Here is a 16,496-nt window from a genome sequence, read left to right on the forward strand (position 1 = left end):
TTAGTAAACTTCACCGCTTACAATAAATAAATACCGAAACTAATTCGCCAAAATTCCACTTGAAGGTGGAACATATCAGATGAAAAATATATGTATCTATAACGTGATTTGTCAAAATAGCTAGCAGAATTATTTTGACGTGGCCTGAAAGTGATCTAGCTAGGATTTCCACCGGTGTGCTCCATCGTGTGCTTATAGCCTCTACTATATTCAAACACAACGACATGGTTTTTATCAATTCCAATATAAATATTAGAATCGTGTCCATTTGATTATAGTATAGTCAATACCCAATACTGCCTTCTGCCTTAGAAACAAAGTTGTAATCATTTCATTAATTTATGAAAGAACAACCATTTTAATATTTGCACGAATAGAATGCCAGAAGAACCTATCACCTTCCATGCTAGTTTGGTGAGAAAGATATTAAAATGATGAGGAATTATATGGAAAGTGCAACGAATAGGTCTTCTCTACCTGCATATAATAAAAATATGACCAACCAGGAGTCCAGGATATACAGATTAAATTGGGCTTTTGGATTCGTTCATGAAAAATATTGCCAATGCCAAGAGTTACATGAGTTTGTTATAATGAAGAAATAAGGCTAGAGACGATGAATGAATGAAAACAGCATATGGCAAATTATTTTTATGTGGGGACGTAGAGATGGACGTTTGCTCCCCTTTTTGTATGTATTTGAGAGATTTTGAGCCATTGATGGCCGCACGTTTAGTTCCTGAAATTATCATGTTAATTGCTTAGTGGTCAAGTAAATCCCTATTTGTATGTCTGGCTCAAACCCTAGGTTACTTGACCTAGTGGTAATAGGGTTTAATTAGAAGGATCTAAATATTCATATTCAATGTATGATTACATTTCCTTGTATGATTCGGATTCTATGCATTGTAATCCTCTATATAAAGAAACCCCTATTATCAATGAAAGCACAACTCAATTCTCTCCCAATTTTGGTTTTCCTTAAACATGTTATCAGCACGAAGCCCTAACCCTGAAACCCTAATTTCGTAGCCTTCAAATCCCAGCATCCACCACCCTACATATCGAAGCCCTAGCCTCAAGGAGCCCAGAACCGGCGGCGAGACCACCAGAACCGGCCAGAATCCGCCTGAACCGGCCGTCAGAAATATCGGACCGGCCCCTGCCCTGTGCCTGCCCTGCACGCATCTGTCGAGACTTGTGCACCTCTGTGCATGCCCCTGTAGATATCTGCCGACAGCCCCGCACAGGCCCCTGCCGAGATCTGCCGAGCTCTCGCGACCTCGATTCCGTGATCCCCGCGACTCCGCGACCACGCTGCAATCCTACAAGTCTGCTTGCTTGCACTAGGACTAAAGCTCGTCTCCAATCCTACGACAAGGACCAAATACGTTCTGCAATCCTAAGAGGTATGTTTTACTAAAAGTTCCCGTTTTTGAGTTTTTCCTCTTTTTCTCTTCTTTTTGTCGGGGACATGCAAACTCCCTTCTTCTACCCCCATTTCTTCATCATAGGGGAGACCTAATTAAGCCGAACTGTGGGGGTTCGTGCTCACTCCAAGCTTGGACCTTGTTGAGATCTCCAAACTTAGAGTTTGTAGAGAATTTATGATCGACTACTTACGTCATTGTTTCAATCTAATCCAATACCTCTTGGAATTGAATTTCTTGGAAGCGATTACGCTCAGAAATTTCTAATTTCTTGGAAGCGATTACGCTCAGAAATTTCTAATTTCTTGGAAACGATTACGCTCAGAAATTTTATATGTTTTCGTGGTAGCCTTACACTCCGAAACTAACCCTAATTTCTTGTTCTCTTTCAAGATGAGTAACCTGAACAAATTGGACTTTGCTCCATTGGGAACAACTGGCTCTGGATATCACAGGTGGGTTCGTGATGTCCGCCAGCATCTCAAGGTCGATGGAATCCTGGATATGATTCTCGAGCCTAGCCAGGATGTACTAACTGTTGAGCAAGCTCAAGCTTTGGAAGCAAATAGAGCAGCCTTAGAGGCAAATAAGGCGAAAGCCATCATCCTAATGACTCGTCATATGGATGATTCGCTCCAGTACGAGTGTATGAATGAAGAAGACCCCAGAAGGCTGTGGGTCTCACTCGAAGAAAGATTTGGCCACGTCTGTGACTCCCTGCTTCCTGACCTAGAAGTGAGATGGCATAGCCTCCGCTTCTGTGATTTCAAGTCAGTTCTTGACTACAACTCGGAAGCACTTCGCATTAAATCCTTAATGGAATTCTGTGGTAAAGAGATCACAAATGCGATGTTGATTGAGAAGACTCTCTCTACCTTCCCCGTCTCCGCATTGATGGTTGCTAAGAACTATCGAATCGATGTTACTGCAGGACGGATCACAAGGTTTCATGAGCTCATTGGAGCTATGAATGTCGCTGAAAAGCATGACAACATCCTTGTGAAGAACTATAATTCGAGATCCGTAGAAACAGAGCTTATTCCGGAATCCAATTATAGTCGCGCCCCTAAGAGAGGCGCCAAAAGCGAAACCCTAATCTTAGAGATACTTCTGGACGTTCTGGTCCATATAATCGCTCTACTTGGGAAGGTAACTGCCAAAATAGGCGAACACGGAACCGAAGAGGTCAATGTGGAAATAGAGAGGGAGGCAACGCCTCTGGCCATGTTGGTGGCACCACCAACACTAAGAGCCATCCAAATGACGCTTTCAAAGAGCCTTAATCAATGGAGTCTGAGCAAAGAGATGTATGTTCTCGATGTGGAGTATCCGGTCATTGGGCACACATTTGTAGAGCTCGTGAAGAAATTATCACAGCCTACAAAGCATATTGTGAAGCAAGAGAAGCTCACTATGTGGAACAAGAAGATCAAGAAGATGATCTAGAGTGAAGGGTTGAAGCCTACAAATCTGGCTGGGATCAATAGATCGCCAATTCTGTTTAAGTCTTTATTTTTCCAAGAGATGTAATAGGCAATTGCCATATATTTTTGTAGTAAATGTCAATGGCTTAGTCTTTCTTCAAAGAAGGCTCACCCAAAATAAGTGTGATGTTTAGGAAGGTTCTGAGATTAGTGGTACTTAAGCGAGCCTTGCTCCACCGACATCTCTCTACTCATCTGGTCACATTTATTTTGGAATTACCGAAAAAGTTAGACGACTATCATTGTTTTGCATTAGCTAGCATTTTGGATTAGATTTTCTTTGGTCAAATAGACAATGATGTAACTCCGTTGGCTTATGAATAAAATTTTGAGTTTTTTTCTTTATGACTCCATTTTGATTCTGAGCATATGACTTTGTGACTACGATGGCTGGGCCATCAGTATTAATTCAAGAACATGGAATAGTCCAAGTTCCCCTTGCCAAATGGCACCTTGATTACTGTCGCAGAAACTCTCTATGCTCCTAGGGCAAATCGCACCTATGAATAGCCAATGGATTCCATGCGAAAACGCATGTAGAGAACGGAAATGAGTTCCTTTGCAATACCTCTAATGATTGCGAACAAAGGCGCATCTTAGAGAAGTTTATGTGTCTCTCTAGTGGACTCTATGTCACTATTCGAGCTATTAAATCCAATAAAGTTATGAGATAAGATCTCTTGGATTTAGACACATATTGACTTTGTCATGACATGATAGGTCATCCTGGTCATGATATGATGATCCGTCTACTAAAGACTTCACATGGACATCCTTTCTCTCCAGCAAAACGAAACATGAATCAAAAGTTGATTCCTGGACTAAGTGTGACCGACGCTGCTGCCTAGGGCACCGCCTCCGTCCACTATCAGCCTAGGGCTGGCACAGTCCCTATCCATGACGTCATGGATGGCGCCCCAGGTGATGTTGCAGTCACCAACTTGCTTCAAATAGCGTTTCAGACGCTCATGCCCAACCAAAATCCTCATTGGTTGCTTTTAAAGCCTCTCGCTCGTTTTACAAAGCTTGTTCTTTAGGGAAATTGGGACTGAGACCGTCCTAAGCAAAGGATATGAAAATACTCATTTTGTTCTTACATAGAACCCATGGGGATTCTATGGACTGATTCAACCAACTTGTTGACGTTTAAATATCTCATGATGTTGGTTGACATGCAAACACGTTGGTCACGTGTTGTGTCATTGTCCACTTGCAAATGCTGCTTATGCTCCACTCCTAGCACATATCATATGACAACGGGCTCACTCCCCGAATCATCTTATTCAGTCAATTAGATTTGACTATGCCAGAGAGTTTACATCAAAGACTTTCGATGGTTATTGCAATGGGACTGATTTTGGACATCATATTCCCATGTACACACCCAAATGGTCTCGCGGAAACGACTACGATGGTAGTCCAGAAATTGGTAATGCGCACCAATCTCCTTATATCTGCTTGGGGTGATGCAATATCGCATGCAACTATGCTAATTCGTCTACGACCCACTGCCACTCAACCTACCTCTGCGTTACAGCTAGTGACTGGGTAAAAATATCGTACTTACACATATTTGAGTGTGACAATTGCGCCGCCACAACGCACTATGACAGGTCCTTACAGACGAGTGGGCAACTACGTTGGATTTGAGACTCCAACAATCGTCCGCTACTTAATGCCCTTGCAAGGCGATCTTCTTACCGCTAGATTTGCGGGTTGTCACCTTGATGAGACAGTCTTCCCGTCGTTAAGGGGAGATAAGAACACTAATTTTCTGCAGGAACGACATGAATTGTCGTGGTCTGTCCCCACTATGTCTCATCTTGATTCCTGTTAAAGTGACAATATCACACATCTGCTGCAAATATGCCTGAAAGGAATGACGTCCCTACGAGAGGACGTAGCGCCACCCTACACGGAGGTAGGCATGGCGCCTACGCCAAAGAGAGTGGCACTCTGGCGTTACAGGCCATGGCCCCAGCTAGGATGCGTGGGAGGCCCGTGGGTTCGAATGATGCTTTGGCACATTCCAATCCTTTGATCATCAAGACTCAAAATCCGTCTCATGAGTATCTTCCGAGTTATGGTTATCGTTGGGGGACGCCTCAACGTCAGAACCTATTCCTAAGAATATAGAGCTCTTTGAAAATTACATTAGTGTACATGAGACGTGGGATAGAAACTCCATCATAATTGATGATGTAGTTGTACATTTCGTTACGCATGAGTTTTTTGAGTCCGATGATATCGAACCACTCTCCGTTGATGAATGAATGCCAACGTAGAGAAATTTAGCCTAAATGGAAAGATGTGATCCAGGTTAAGTTGAATTCTCTAACGAAGAGGAAGGTTTCTAAGCTAGTGATGCCAACACCTCCTAACATAAAACCTATTGACTCATGGGTCTTCGTTAGAAAGCGTGATGAGAAAAAGATATGGCAATCTCGCCTTATGGCGCAAGGCTTCTCACAAAACGCCCTGGAATCGACTACGATGAGATATATTCTCTCGTAATGGATGTCACTGCACTCCACTACCTTGTCAGTTTGGTAGTTTCCGAATAATTGAACATGCAGCTTACAAATGTGGTCACTACGTATCTCTATAGGGATCTAGATAGGGAATATACATGAAGGTTCATGGTGAACTTCATTTACCCAAGTCAAGTGACTTTAGACCACGGAGCGCGTTTACAATAAGATTGAAATGCTCACTAAAGTGACTACTTGATTGGGAAGGGATATGCCCGCCCGTTTCCATAACAAGTTTCGGATTCTATCGCGGTTCATGTTGGACATGATCTTCATTGGAAGCCCATAAAAAGTTAAGGGAAACCGTTGAACACTTGAAATCCGAGTTTGAGATGAAGGATTTTGGGAGAACACGATTATGTCTCGGTTTGGAACTTGAGCATCGTGTTGATAGATGCTTAAGCATTTTGACAAGGTCAAGCCTTCAAGCACCCCCATGATCGTCTATAGTCTTGATACTGAAAATGATCCTCTTCGTCCGAAGGATGATAACGAAGATGTGCTAGAGGCAAAAGTGTCTTACTTAAGTACAATATGCGCATTATTGTACTTAGCTCAATATACAAGACTGGACATCTCATTTGCAGTGAGCTTGTTAGCTAGTTATAGCTCTGCGCCAACGCGACGCCATTGGATTGGTGTAAAAGATATCTTTTGATACTAGAGATGTACAACTGATATGGGCTTGCTTTATCCCTACAGAGAGATGATGGATTCGGACCCATTACACACCAGGAACGCCGCCAACACTGGCCTGCGTCCTCTATCCCCATCCCAAAACGACATGTGTTTTGAAATGTTTTGCTGATATTGGGTATCTCTCTGACCCACACAAGGTCATTCCCAAACTGGTTAAGTGTTCACCATGGGTAAAGACCGTGATATCTTGGAGGTCTACATAATAGATCATAGTCGTTATATCTTCGAACAATGCAGAGATTATTGCTCTTCACGAAGTGGTTCGTGAATGTATATGGATTGGATCCATAATTACGCATGTTCGAACAATTGTGGTTTGAAGTCTACCACAGATGAGCCTACGAGCATATAAGATAATGCTACTTGAAGCAAGGCTACATCGAAAGAGTCAACACCAAGGATAATCAGCAACAACAGACTCTCCTCAAGATCAAAGTGAACTAGGTTCAATTTGAGGACAGTGTGGCAGGCTTGCTCACTAAGTCATTGCCTAAATTCCACTTCCGAGAAACATGTTGGTAGCATCGTTTTGCGGAAGTTATCCAAACCCCCATGACCGTAGTCATCAGGGGGAGGTGTCTACATGTAAATCTTGAAATGTGAAGGGTGTGTTGTGCTTTTTTTCCCCTTCGACCGAGGTTATTTTTGTCCCACTAAGTTTTTGTTACTCGGCAAGGTTTTTAGCGAGGCAACGAGAGAAGCACCGCGTTTGAGCGACACAAGGGGGAGTGTTCAAGTAAATCCCTATTTGTGTGTTTGACCCAAACCCTAGGTTACTTGACCTAGTGGTAATAGAATGATCTAGATATTCCTATTCAATGTATGATTATCTTTCCTTGTATGATTCGGATTCTATGCATTGTAATCCTCTATATAAAGAGGCCCATATTATCAATGAAAGCACGACTCAATTCTCTCCCAATTTTCCTTAAACACTAAGAAAATTTTTGACCTAAAAATTTTTAGGAGAATTTGTAGCCTTGGTCTTAATTAAGATAACGTAAAAATAAAATAGGGAAAAATTTTGTTTAGTCCATGTACTATGATTATGTCATCGTTTCAGTCCCTGACATTCTAATTTAATCTAAAATGTCCTTGAGGTCACAATTTCCATCTAATAGGTCATTGTCGTCTAAATTCCGTCAAATTGGGTCATTAACTTGCTGAGGTGGCAATCAATTTTACGCCACCACAGCATGATAGTGGTGAAATGTCATATATAACCCTCTGTTATTTCTCAATTCATTTTTCCTTTTTAATTTCTTTTATTCCCTTTTTTTTTTTCTTTTCTTCCTATCTTCTTCTTCTTCAGACCCAAACTACCATAACCACCACTACCAAGCTCTCTCTCTCTGTCTCGATCTCTCTCTCTTCACTAAAAGGAAATCTGGAAATGGGTCTTATCATCACTATCAGTAGACTTGAGTCTTATCTCATCTTGATCGAACTCATCAAACCACCATCATCAAAATGGGTCTTACCCAGTGATTCACCAACATCGACTTGCAAAGTTCAATTTCATAGTAATCTCAATCAAAATCAAGGTTAATTTAGAATCCAATGTCACCAGCAACACAACACAAACCCCAATTATGGATATCCAAGCAGCAATCATAGCACATGTCACCGCAGCCAAACCAACCCCCGCCGCTTCCGATATCCCTTCCGTTCCTACTTTCCCGAACAACGAGTTCCCGATCACCACCTCCATCGTCACCGTCGCAAACACCACCGGCACATCCTCCAGATCCTACCTTCACCACCACCAAAATCCTCACAAAACCCACAAATCCCAACACCCAAAACAACGATTCCACATTTCACAAAACTCACAAAACCCTAATCCTTTCTCTGAAACCCAAAATTTTACCTGAAACAATCCTCGGCATCGGCTCGCCGGCCTTCATCACCAACTCCCCGCCGCCGCCATCGCCGACCACCTGCCAGTCCACAAAGTCCTCCGTCGTCGCCTCCAGCAACGACTTCTCGATCGCCGACCTATCACCCCCTTTAACGCTGTGCCCCGATATCCCAGCCGCGACGGGGATCGAGGCTGTCTGCATGGACTTCCCAGATGACGGAACTGCCGGCGAGCTGCGGAGCCTGCCGTGCATCACGCTACTGATCTCGGCTACCTTCGCCGCCGTCCTCATCAAGCTGCCCCTATCGAAAATCGAAACACCTAGAAGATGAGACTCTAGTTTTTAGGTTCCTTGAGATTTCCTCGCCGAAGGATTTTAGGAAATAGAAGGAATGAGTGGTATTTATGGTGGCCTCAAAAAGAGAAGAAGAGGCCTTTGATGAGCTCAGTGTTCGGGTAAAGGAATAAGAGGAAGAAAAGATTGCAGCAAAAATCAAAAAGAAGGATTACAAAAAAATTTAAAAAAAACAATTTGAAAGGGGAGGCTAGGGTTATTCTCGACATTTTAACATCTATTATGGTTACGTGACGCTGAGTTGGCGTCTAATCATCTGCCACGCCAGCCAATTAACGGAGCATTTAGGCGGCGAGGACCTATTAGACGGAAATTGTAACATCAGAGACTTTTCAGATTAAATTAAAATATTAGAGACTGAAACGATGACAGAGTCATAGTACATGGACTAAACAGAAGTTTTCCCAATAAAATAATAGTAACAACATATAAGAGGAATAACACAACACTCGTAAAATGTAAAAAGAACAAATGACAGAAAACACAATACAATCAATGTTCACCAAATAAAAAAAGTCTAAATTATAACTGATAACGCGCTCCACGAGCTGGAAACCTAGAGAACTCTGTCATCTGTCATTGTTCCTGTCCGGCTGCGCCCTGGCGCTGGCGATAGCCTCTGGCCTAGCCAGCGCACGTTGTGTGTGGCCAGACTGGTGTTCTGTTTGATGGGTAGGTCTCGATCTCGAGAGCAAGGTTCAGGAGGAGGGGGCTTTTTCCTTCATTTTTGGTCGAAGGGCATGGTTGTATCGTGGCAGTGGGCCGGGATCGGAATTAGAATGGGTCGGAGCAACTTTTGGTGGCTGTTAGTGGTCGGCAAGTTGGGTGCGATGGCTGGCTAGAGGAGATCGAAGGTTGGTTCAGATCGGTGGTTTGGCGGACTGTTTGACGGCGACGCTTGAGGCCGGATGCAGCGCTTACGTTTTCTGTTTGATACCAGGTGGGGATCGTGGTGACGTAGACCTCCAGTGGTTGAACGACAAAGGTGAGGCGACTGTGGCCCGACGTCAGTGGAGGGGATGCATGATTGGTGGTAGGGCGTGGCAGCAGATGCTTTCGGCCGGGAGGGTTGGAATCGGCCCACTTGCTGGCTTGGTTTCTTAGGTTGGGAATCTACCTATGGGCCCTTGCTAATGGGCTGTTGTTTTTAGTTATTTAAATTATAGTTGTTGTTTTATAGCTTGTTTGGCGGTTATAATAAGTTCCTGCTATAGTTTGGTAGGAAAGAATGGGCTTAGTGCCGGTTTATGCACCTTGTGTGCCTTATTTGCTTTAGGTAGGCGGCGAGTTTCTTGCATTGGCAAATGGTCGCAACCTTCTAGTAGCAGTAATGTGTCTGCTCTAGGTGGGCGGCGATTTCCTTGCTTGTTCAAATGGTCGCTGCCTCCTAGTGGCAGGGTGAAACTCGATCAGTGTCATTGGATGTATTATCCAGTGGCAACATGATGGGAAAGCTGTGCGTATGGAAATTATGCTATGCTGTAATCGAGTTGTAGATCGAGTTATCTTTCTGTTGTGTCACCGTTGTGTCAAAGCAAATAGAGTCGCCAGTAGAGCGCTCTTTGCTAGTTGGTGCCTAGTTAAATACAGTTGTTTAGTAGAAACTCATGATAGTATTTCAGGATGTTCTCTAGATACGTATTGTAATCAGGAGTTTTGGCTCAATGTCCCCCCTTGTATTCGACAGTTTCATTAATCAAGGCTTGAGGGCAACCGCACCGCCCTTTGTTCAAAAAAACAAAAAAAAACAAATGACAATAACAAGACAGAATTAGCGAAAATATTACATGCATTGCCTTGTACTAACTAAACTACTGAGTCTAATCGAAGTGAAATAAAGTCCATATGGGAACAAATGAAAAATTGATAGGAATGTAATAGTCCAATTTTATAGGGTGGATCGCTAGAATATTGTCATCTTGCTATGAGGCTTTTTAAGTACGTTCATACAAATTAAAAGAAAAACAAAACAGAAAAGGGAATATATCAAATTAAGATGGTCTTATCACCACTTCACCAGTGTTGTCATCTTCCTAAACGTGAAAGGAGGAGTCCATCTCCCACAAGAATAGGGAGGTAAAGAGAATAAGACGACTCCTCTTTTGGCAATGAACTGAATGAAGCGAGAAAATTATGGACTACCAGGAAGGAAACACGCACCATAAAGTCTAAAACTGAAACCCAGCCCACTAGATTAGTTATGGGCTTAAGGTAAACCTTAAATATTGAAATTTCGAAGATGTGAGCTATTCAAATCTAATTATTTTCGAAAACACTAGCCCCTAAATATAGACTACAAGATTAATTAGTGGCACAGAGATCATGAGAGAAGTAGCAAGTTCACCCATTAGGTCAACATGTCACTAGGTCAGTACACTGTTCACTGCCACTAGACATCTATTTCCACCCGTTGTGTCTGGGTCACTTGGTTAGTTACTGTTCATTAAATATTCTATTAATTTATTTAGTGTAAATAAGAAATATATGATGTAAATAAATAGTATTTGATGAATATTTTAGAAATGCAACAAAGAAAATGATTTTAGGTGAATATGTGTTGGCATCGAAATTTTTTATTTATTTTTTCTTTACCATTATACCATATACATTAATTGATTACCATTGGATCTAATCTTTAATTAAAACCAATGGTCCAAGATTTCATGACCATTGATTACCACTTGTTTCTCTGCATACTGCACTACACGACAAAAATCTGAAGCCACGCGCCTACATCATCTGATGACACTACAAGACAAAATAAAAGCTGCTGCTATACGCGCTATGCAAAACGCGTCTGTTCCTCTCCCCGCTTTGGGCCACGGTGGAGGCCTGGGACAAGAGATTGACCTGGGACTTGCACTATTGGGGTGACCCAAGCCCGGTCATGTATTGAGATTCTGATGATTGTGATTCTTGAATAATGGAGTCTTCATGGAAACATAAGTACCTCGAAAACGAAAAGAAAGATCAGGAAACAGAAGTAAGTACGTATGGGTACGTATATTTATCATTTCGTGCTTTCATAGTTTGAAAATGAACATATACGTGTAATTTATTCTAATGTAAAATTTTGGAGAAATGAATAATACTACCTGGATTCACAATCATGTAATTAATCATACAGAGAGATGATTGTTGAAGGATATTGATCAATGGTCACATGGAGTTGGAAATGCCTACGACATATTTCTGCCGGCATATGTTTATCCTTACTTGCATGGACACCGTTGACATTGCTTGCATGAGTGTGGATATATATGAGCATCTTGCCATGGACATCGTTAGCCTCACTCCGAAAGTAGCTAGCCATATATTGAGAATAAGAATTTGCTTGATATATATAGCTAGAAATCCTTAATCCTAGAGAGAACGTAATCGATAAATGATGGGTCATACACTCGTACACAATTATGTGCAAAATACTGCAACAGCAAAATAAATGTCTAATTTAACTGCAATGGAATATTCAAATCAGATTAAAACTGCATACAAAAGTTATGCATGTGAAAGAAGACCCCTTAGAAGCTGCAGGATCTATAATTAATCGGTACATGCATGGATGAATTGTTAATGGATCAAACTTGGTCCATCCTGGTTATGATCTGTTTACAGGACGACCAAATTTGCTCCATTAAACTTGAGAACCCTTATTGACCAAATTTGCATAGGGATGGAGCTGATCGATTTCATCAACACGTACAATTATGGGCTTAAAAAAGAATAAGCGAGTATTTTGATTTAAAACAGAGTTAATATTATTTCAAGTCCCTCCATGACCATAGTTAGGGCTTGGCCAGTTAACGCTTCCAGAAACACCAGCAGTGGCATTAGCAGCGTCAGTACCAGCTGTGACATACGACATGCACGACAATGGCACCAAACACAGCCCTCTACTTCTCAGATCTCGCTTTCTCTCATGATCTCCATTTGAGCCATTTATCTCTATCACACCCTGAAACAAATCGATACAAAATTAGAGCCAGCGGCCGGGGATCGATATATCAGATCGATTAAGCACTCATCTATCCCTGAAATGTATAATTGCATGCTTCTGGTATATCAGCAAGCAGCTAGCTAGGGCAATAGGGTTGTGATATATATGGGGTTGATTAGACTCATCATGGTCATATATCCTATCAATAATTACGTACTCACCCTTTGCAACATTGCTTTAGAGGGCTTGTTGTTGCGTGATGACTTCATGTATGGGACGCTTAGTGTCTGCATGCACAAAACCAAACGTGTAAAATCAAAACTAGCTAGCTAATTATGTATAAAGCAGTACAAGCTACGAGAAATCAAATCAGTTTTGTGATTTAAAGTCGAACTATCGATCTTCCCCTTTCTAATCATGCATGCATCTTTATGCCGATAAAGATAAATGTTTGGACGATGAATTAAAGGACTGTCGAGAGCGTACGTGATCAATGAGAATTTAACTTTGAGTGACCAAAAGTTTAAGACCAAATTCTAAGTACGTACTTGACGTGGGATAGTAGAGTTTCTATTAGAAATCATGGATCCTGATACCCTAATTTCGATCACTAGCTAGATTTGATCTCTCAAGTAGAACAAGGCCTTAAGTTTTTGATTTATATGGATGATATATATTAAGCAGTGGGAATTAAGTAAAACTAGTAGTACCTCGACCTGGTTTTGCAGGAACTTGATGTATCCGATAGCCTCCATCAGTACGGATGCTGTGTCGGTCTGCAAAATAATTATACATGTTTTTTTTCAATATTCAATAATATTGATGGCTGCTAGCCTTCATCATACTTATCTGTTTGATTTATGGACTTTATACTAATGCAAAGGCTGAGATCAATTGATGTATATAATTAAGATTTACCTTATAAAGTGAAAAAGTAATAGTAAGATCTACCTTGCCAAAGGGTGCAACCAATTGCTGAAGAGTTGCAATTCTATCTCCTAATTTCTCCTTCCTAACCTGCAATACAAAATTTAATGCCGACAACAACAGGAAGGAGATGAGATTAAAGCCTTAATGAATATAAAATATACATGGACGGTTAATTAAAGAAAGGAATAATTAACTGGGACCTTAAGGGGTGGGCAGGGAGTGCGTGACTCCAACCGCGATTTCTTTGGTGCAGCTGCTTGTGTTGCCTTTGGCTCAATCAAACTGCCAGGTCGCTTCACTTCTGTTATTTCATTCTCAAAAGACGATATCTTCATAGACAAACAGATTGGTCAAGTAAAAATCATGATCAGTTCTCTCTTTCAATCACAGAAATCAGCTATTTTTGAAAGAAAGAAAGAAAGAGAAAAGTTTGTATACTCTGAAAAATTAAAGAGTTATATCAACACACACTGTATAAAGTTTGAAGCTATAGCTACCCCAATGTTGCAAAAAGGGAAGGTTATAATGTGTGTGTGTGTGTGTCTATATATTCTTTTGGAGCCACATAATTAAGTGATCAAATAGTGTATTTAAGGTCTTAAATATTTACATATATAAATGAATTAAGCCACTCTAACATACATAGCTAGCTAGCACTAACAGTAGTATAGTATATACCTTGAAAATATAAAGTAAAGTAGCACTATCATGCATATACTACTGCAGAATGGCATAATCAGCAACAACAAAAAACTATTTAAATTTATAATATGCAGGTGATCATAATGCTGATATCTGTGTTTGACTAGGGTAAAAGCTGTTGATCGATGCTCACTTGCTCACTGCTAAGAAATAGAAGAGAAGCTGGAGAAGAAGATATGATACTCACTTTACTATTGGGACCACAAGATAGCAGACTATGATCATGATGATTTGTTCTTGATTGGTGCATCTGTTGAAGACCAAAGGAATTATGCCTAATTTCCTTGTTGTATATGCCAAGGGTATCATGTGAATTAGAAGGCTCATGAGCACTAAATCTCGAAGAAGCTAAGAGATCAATAGCCTGCAAGTTCATGTCTGAGGAGCCACAGCTTGAGATTGCTGACGACGGCGACGACTGTTGGTTTAAGTTGGAAATATTTATGCTGGGATAAATTTGGCTGAAGTATTGCCCTCCTGATCTCCCAGGCATCAATTGAGTAAAATTCTGGACATGGGTGTTATTTGAGCTGTAAAATTGTTGATGATGATGATGATGATAATCTCCAGCTAATGAAATTTGATGATTAATTCCAGAAGAGGACAAGGTCTTGAGCAAGAGTTTTTCACTGAGATCATTCATCATCATTTCTTTCTGCTCATTCTTTATAAGGCCGAGGCTTGTAGGAGTAGGAAAGTGGTAGTCATCATCATCAAGGTTAATACTAGTGGTGGAGGGGCTGGTCAGCATTTGTGTAAATTTTGGAAAGTTTGAATCTGATGAAGATGATGAGAGCTCTTCCTTAATACTACTACTGCTTCCAGCTCTATTCAAATTATTACTACTGCTAGGAGGCCAGCAGTGAAAACCCAAATCTGGTACCATATTAATAGAACTACTACTGTTGAAGCTTGAATTTGATGGGTTGCTCCTGCACAAACAGTCAATCAGGAGAAAATTAGATTTCAGAATTTTCAAACTGGAACTTGGCCCCTTTTCTTATTTTATTTGTTTTTTTTTCTTGTACTTAATTAAAAAGATGATCAAAGGATTTCACTCATACCCCCGTGGTGACTCGAACCCAGGACCTTGATCTTAGGTGTGGGTGCTCTAACCAACAAGAAAAAATTGTTGATAAAATTTAATAAAACTTTACTTTTAATTGCTATATGGTATCACTATCCCATCATCAAGTTTTCCATGATAATGTTGATTCAAAGTGATAAGAGATCATGTACTCTATACTGCGTATTGTACTATTACCTCATAACTATATTTTTTTTTAATCCAATTGAAAACTTCTTAGACCTATAATATTTACTAAAAGACACTAACAGAAAAACCTTAATTAACAAGAACATGAGAAGCAAAGCAAATTCAAGGGATAGACATCAAATCAGAAATTGAATAATAAGAGAGAGATTTATTAATTCAATTTTTTTTAAATTAACTTACATTTAGTTCTTATACTACATGAGCATAACTTTCAGAAAGAATGTTCACTGTTGAATGCTCAAAGATACAATTCTATACAGAAAGGGAGGGAGGGAGAAAGAGAGAGAGAGACTTACAAATTAGTGGTGTTAGTAGTAGTAGTAGTAGTAGTAGGCTGGGTCCAAGCATGCTTGATTCCAACTCCATAGTAAGATGGGGCAGTAGCTAAAGAAGAGGAAGAAGAAGACCCGAGATGACCAAGATTCTCTTGGAGCTGATGATGCTGGTGATGGAGATTTGCAGACTCCATATGCAATGATAATATAATTTCTCTTTCTTTTTAAAGGCTTGAAAATCCCAAGATCGATAAAGCAATTAAAATTAGGGTAATTAATCAAAGTATACAAGCTATCGTTAATCTGCTCATGGAATTGGAATCTCTCTCACTCAAATCAAAGATGGATGGAAAACCAAGTACTCAGGTGACAGCCACATATATATACATATATACCTTACCTTGCTGCTTTTAGCTCGTCACTTTTTTCTGCGTTTGCCCTTTACTCTCTTTCAAGTTTGCATCGATCTTATTAATTAAAGTAGAAGCCTTGAAAAGAAAGAAAGAAAGAGAGAGAGCGTGAGCTACTCGATCTTATTCATTTCCATACGGACCATATATATACACATACTTCTCTCTCTTTCTGATCGACTTTAATTGTTTATCTTTCTCTTTTTTTCCTTTTCAGCTCTTGTTTCTCTCTCTTATGATAATATGATATGCACACTCTCTGGTATCTAGATAGCTAGCAAGCAACTAAAGCAAGCTGCAATTAGAGGCAGATGATTATATACTTGAATTAATATTCATTCCACTATGTCATGATTAATTGAGACCCTGCCTTCGATCCCAAGGCTGTCAACCAACGCCTCACAAGACAAATGATAATCACCACGCTCTCTCTCTCTCTCTCTCTCTCTCTTTTTTTTTTTTCCTCTCTGAACCCCACATGTCGATAGTTATATATCTCCCATCTGGAATGGTCGGTAAGTATATACCTACAAGATGGCAAATAGAAGTTCTCGATCTGCAGTAGAACTAGTTTACAATTCTGTCCAGCTAATGGTCGAAGTTATT

The 16,496-nt window shown here is 40.5% G+C and overlaps 1 protein-coding gene across 3 annotated transcripts; it reads right to left on the reverse strand.

The window, feature by feature from the left end:
- Positions 1 to 11,816: 11,816 nt before the first annotated feature.
- Positions 11,817 to 16,271, reverse strand: LOC133740528 (transcription factor bHLH110). 3 transcript variants are annotated; one of them, XM_062168489.1, is made up of 8 exons: positions 15,881 to 16,264; positions 15,502 to 15,711; positions 14,117 to 14,861; positions 13,428 to 13,556; positions 13,249 to 13,314; positions 13,008 to 13,073; positions 12,519 to 12,584; positions 11,817 to 12,315 (listed from the first exon to the last, which is right to left on the reverse strand). In XM_062168489.1, the coding sequence occupies exons 2-8, from the start codon at positions 15,672 to 15,674 to the stop codon at positions 12,124 to 12,126; spliced, it is 1,437 nt and encodes a 478-aa protein (XP_062024473.1). In that variant the 5' UTR covers positions 15,675 to 15,711; positions 15,881 to 16,264; the 3' UTR covers positions 11,817 to 12,123. The 3 variants fall into 3 exon arrangements, with proteins under 3 accessions (XP_062024473.1, XP_062024474.1, XP_062024472.1); XM_062168490.1 differs by having other exon boundaries at positions 13,014 to 13,073; positions 15,502 to 16,271; XM_062168488.1 differs by having other exon boundaries at positions 15,502 to 16,262.
- Positions 16,272 to 16,496: the final 225 nt, after the last annotated feature.

The sequence above is a fragment of the Rosa rugosa genome, chromosome 3 (genome assembly GCF_958449725.1).
Source record: "Rosa rugosa chromosome 3, drRosRugo1.1, whole genome shotgun sequence".
Lineage (NCBI taxonomy): Eukaryota > Viridiplantae > Streptophyta > Magnoliopsida > Rosales > Rosaceae > Rosa > Rosa rugosa.

Bases quoted from the DNA above. Each gene is read 5' to 3' on its own strand.
- LOC133740528 (XM_062168489.1), bottom strand. From the start codon at position 15,674: ATGGAGTCTGCAAATCTCCATCACCAGCATCATCAGCTCCAAGAGAAT. The intron at 13,074-13,248 runs GTAGATCTTACT...ATTATTTTGCAG, and splicing joins TGGTTGCACCCTTTGGCAAG to ACCGACACAGCATCCGTACT. The intron at 12,585-13,007 runs GTACTACTAGTT...TTGTGCATGCAG, and splicing joins TCCTGCAAAACCAGGTCGAG to ACACTAAGCGTCCCATACAT.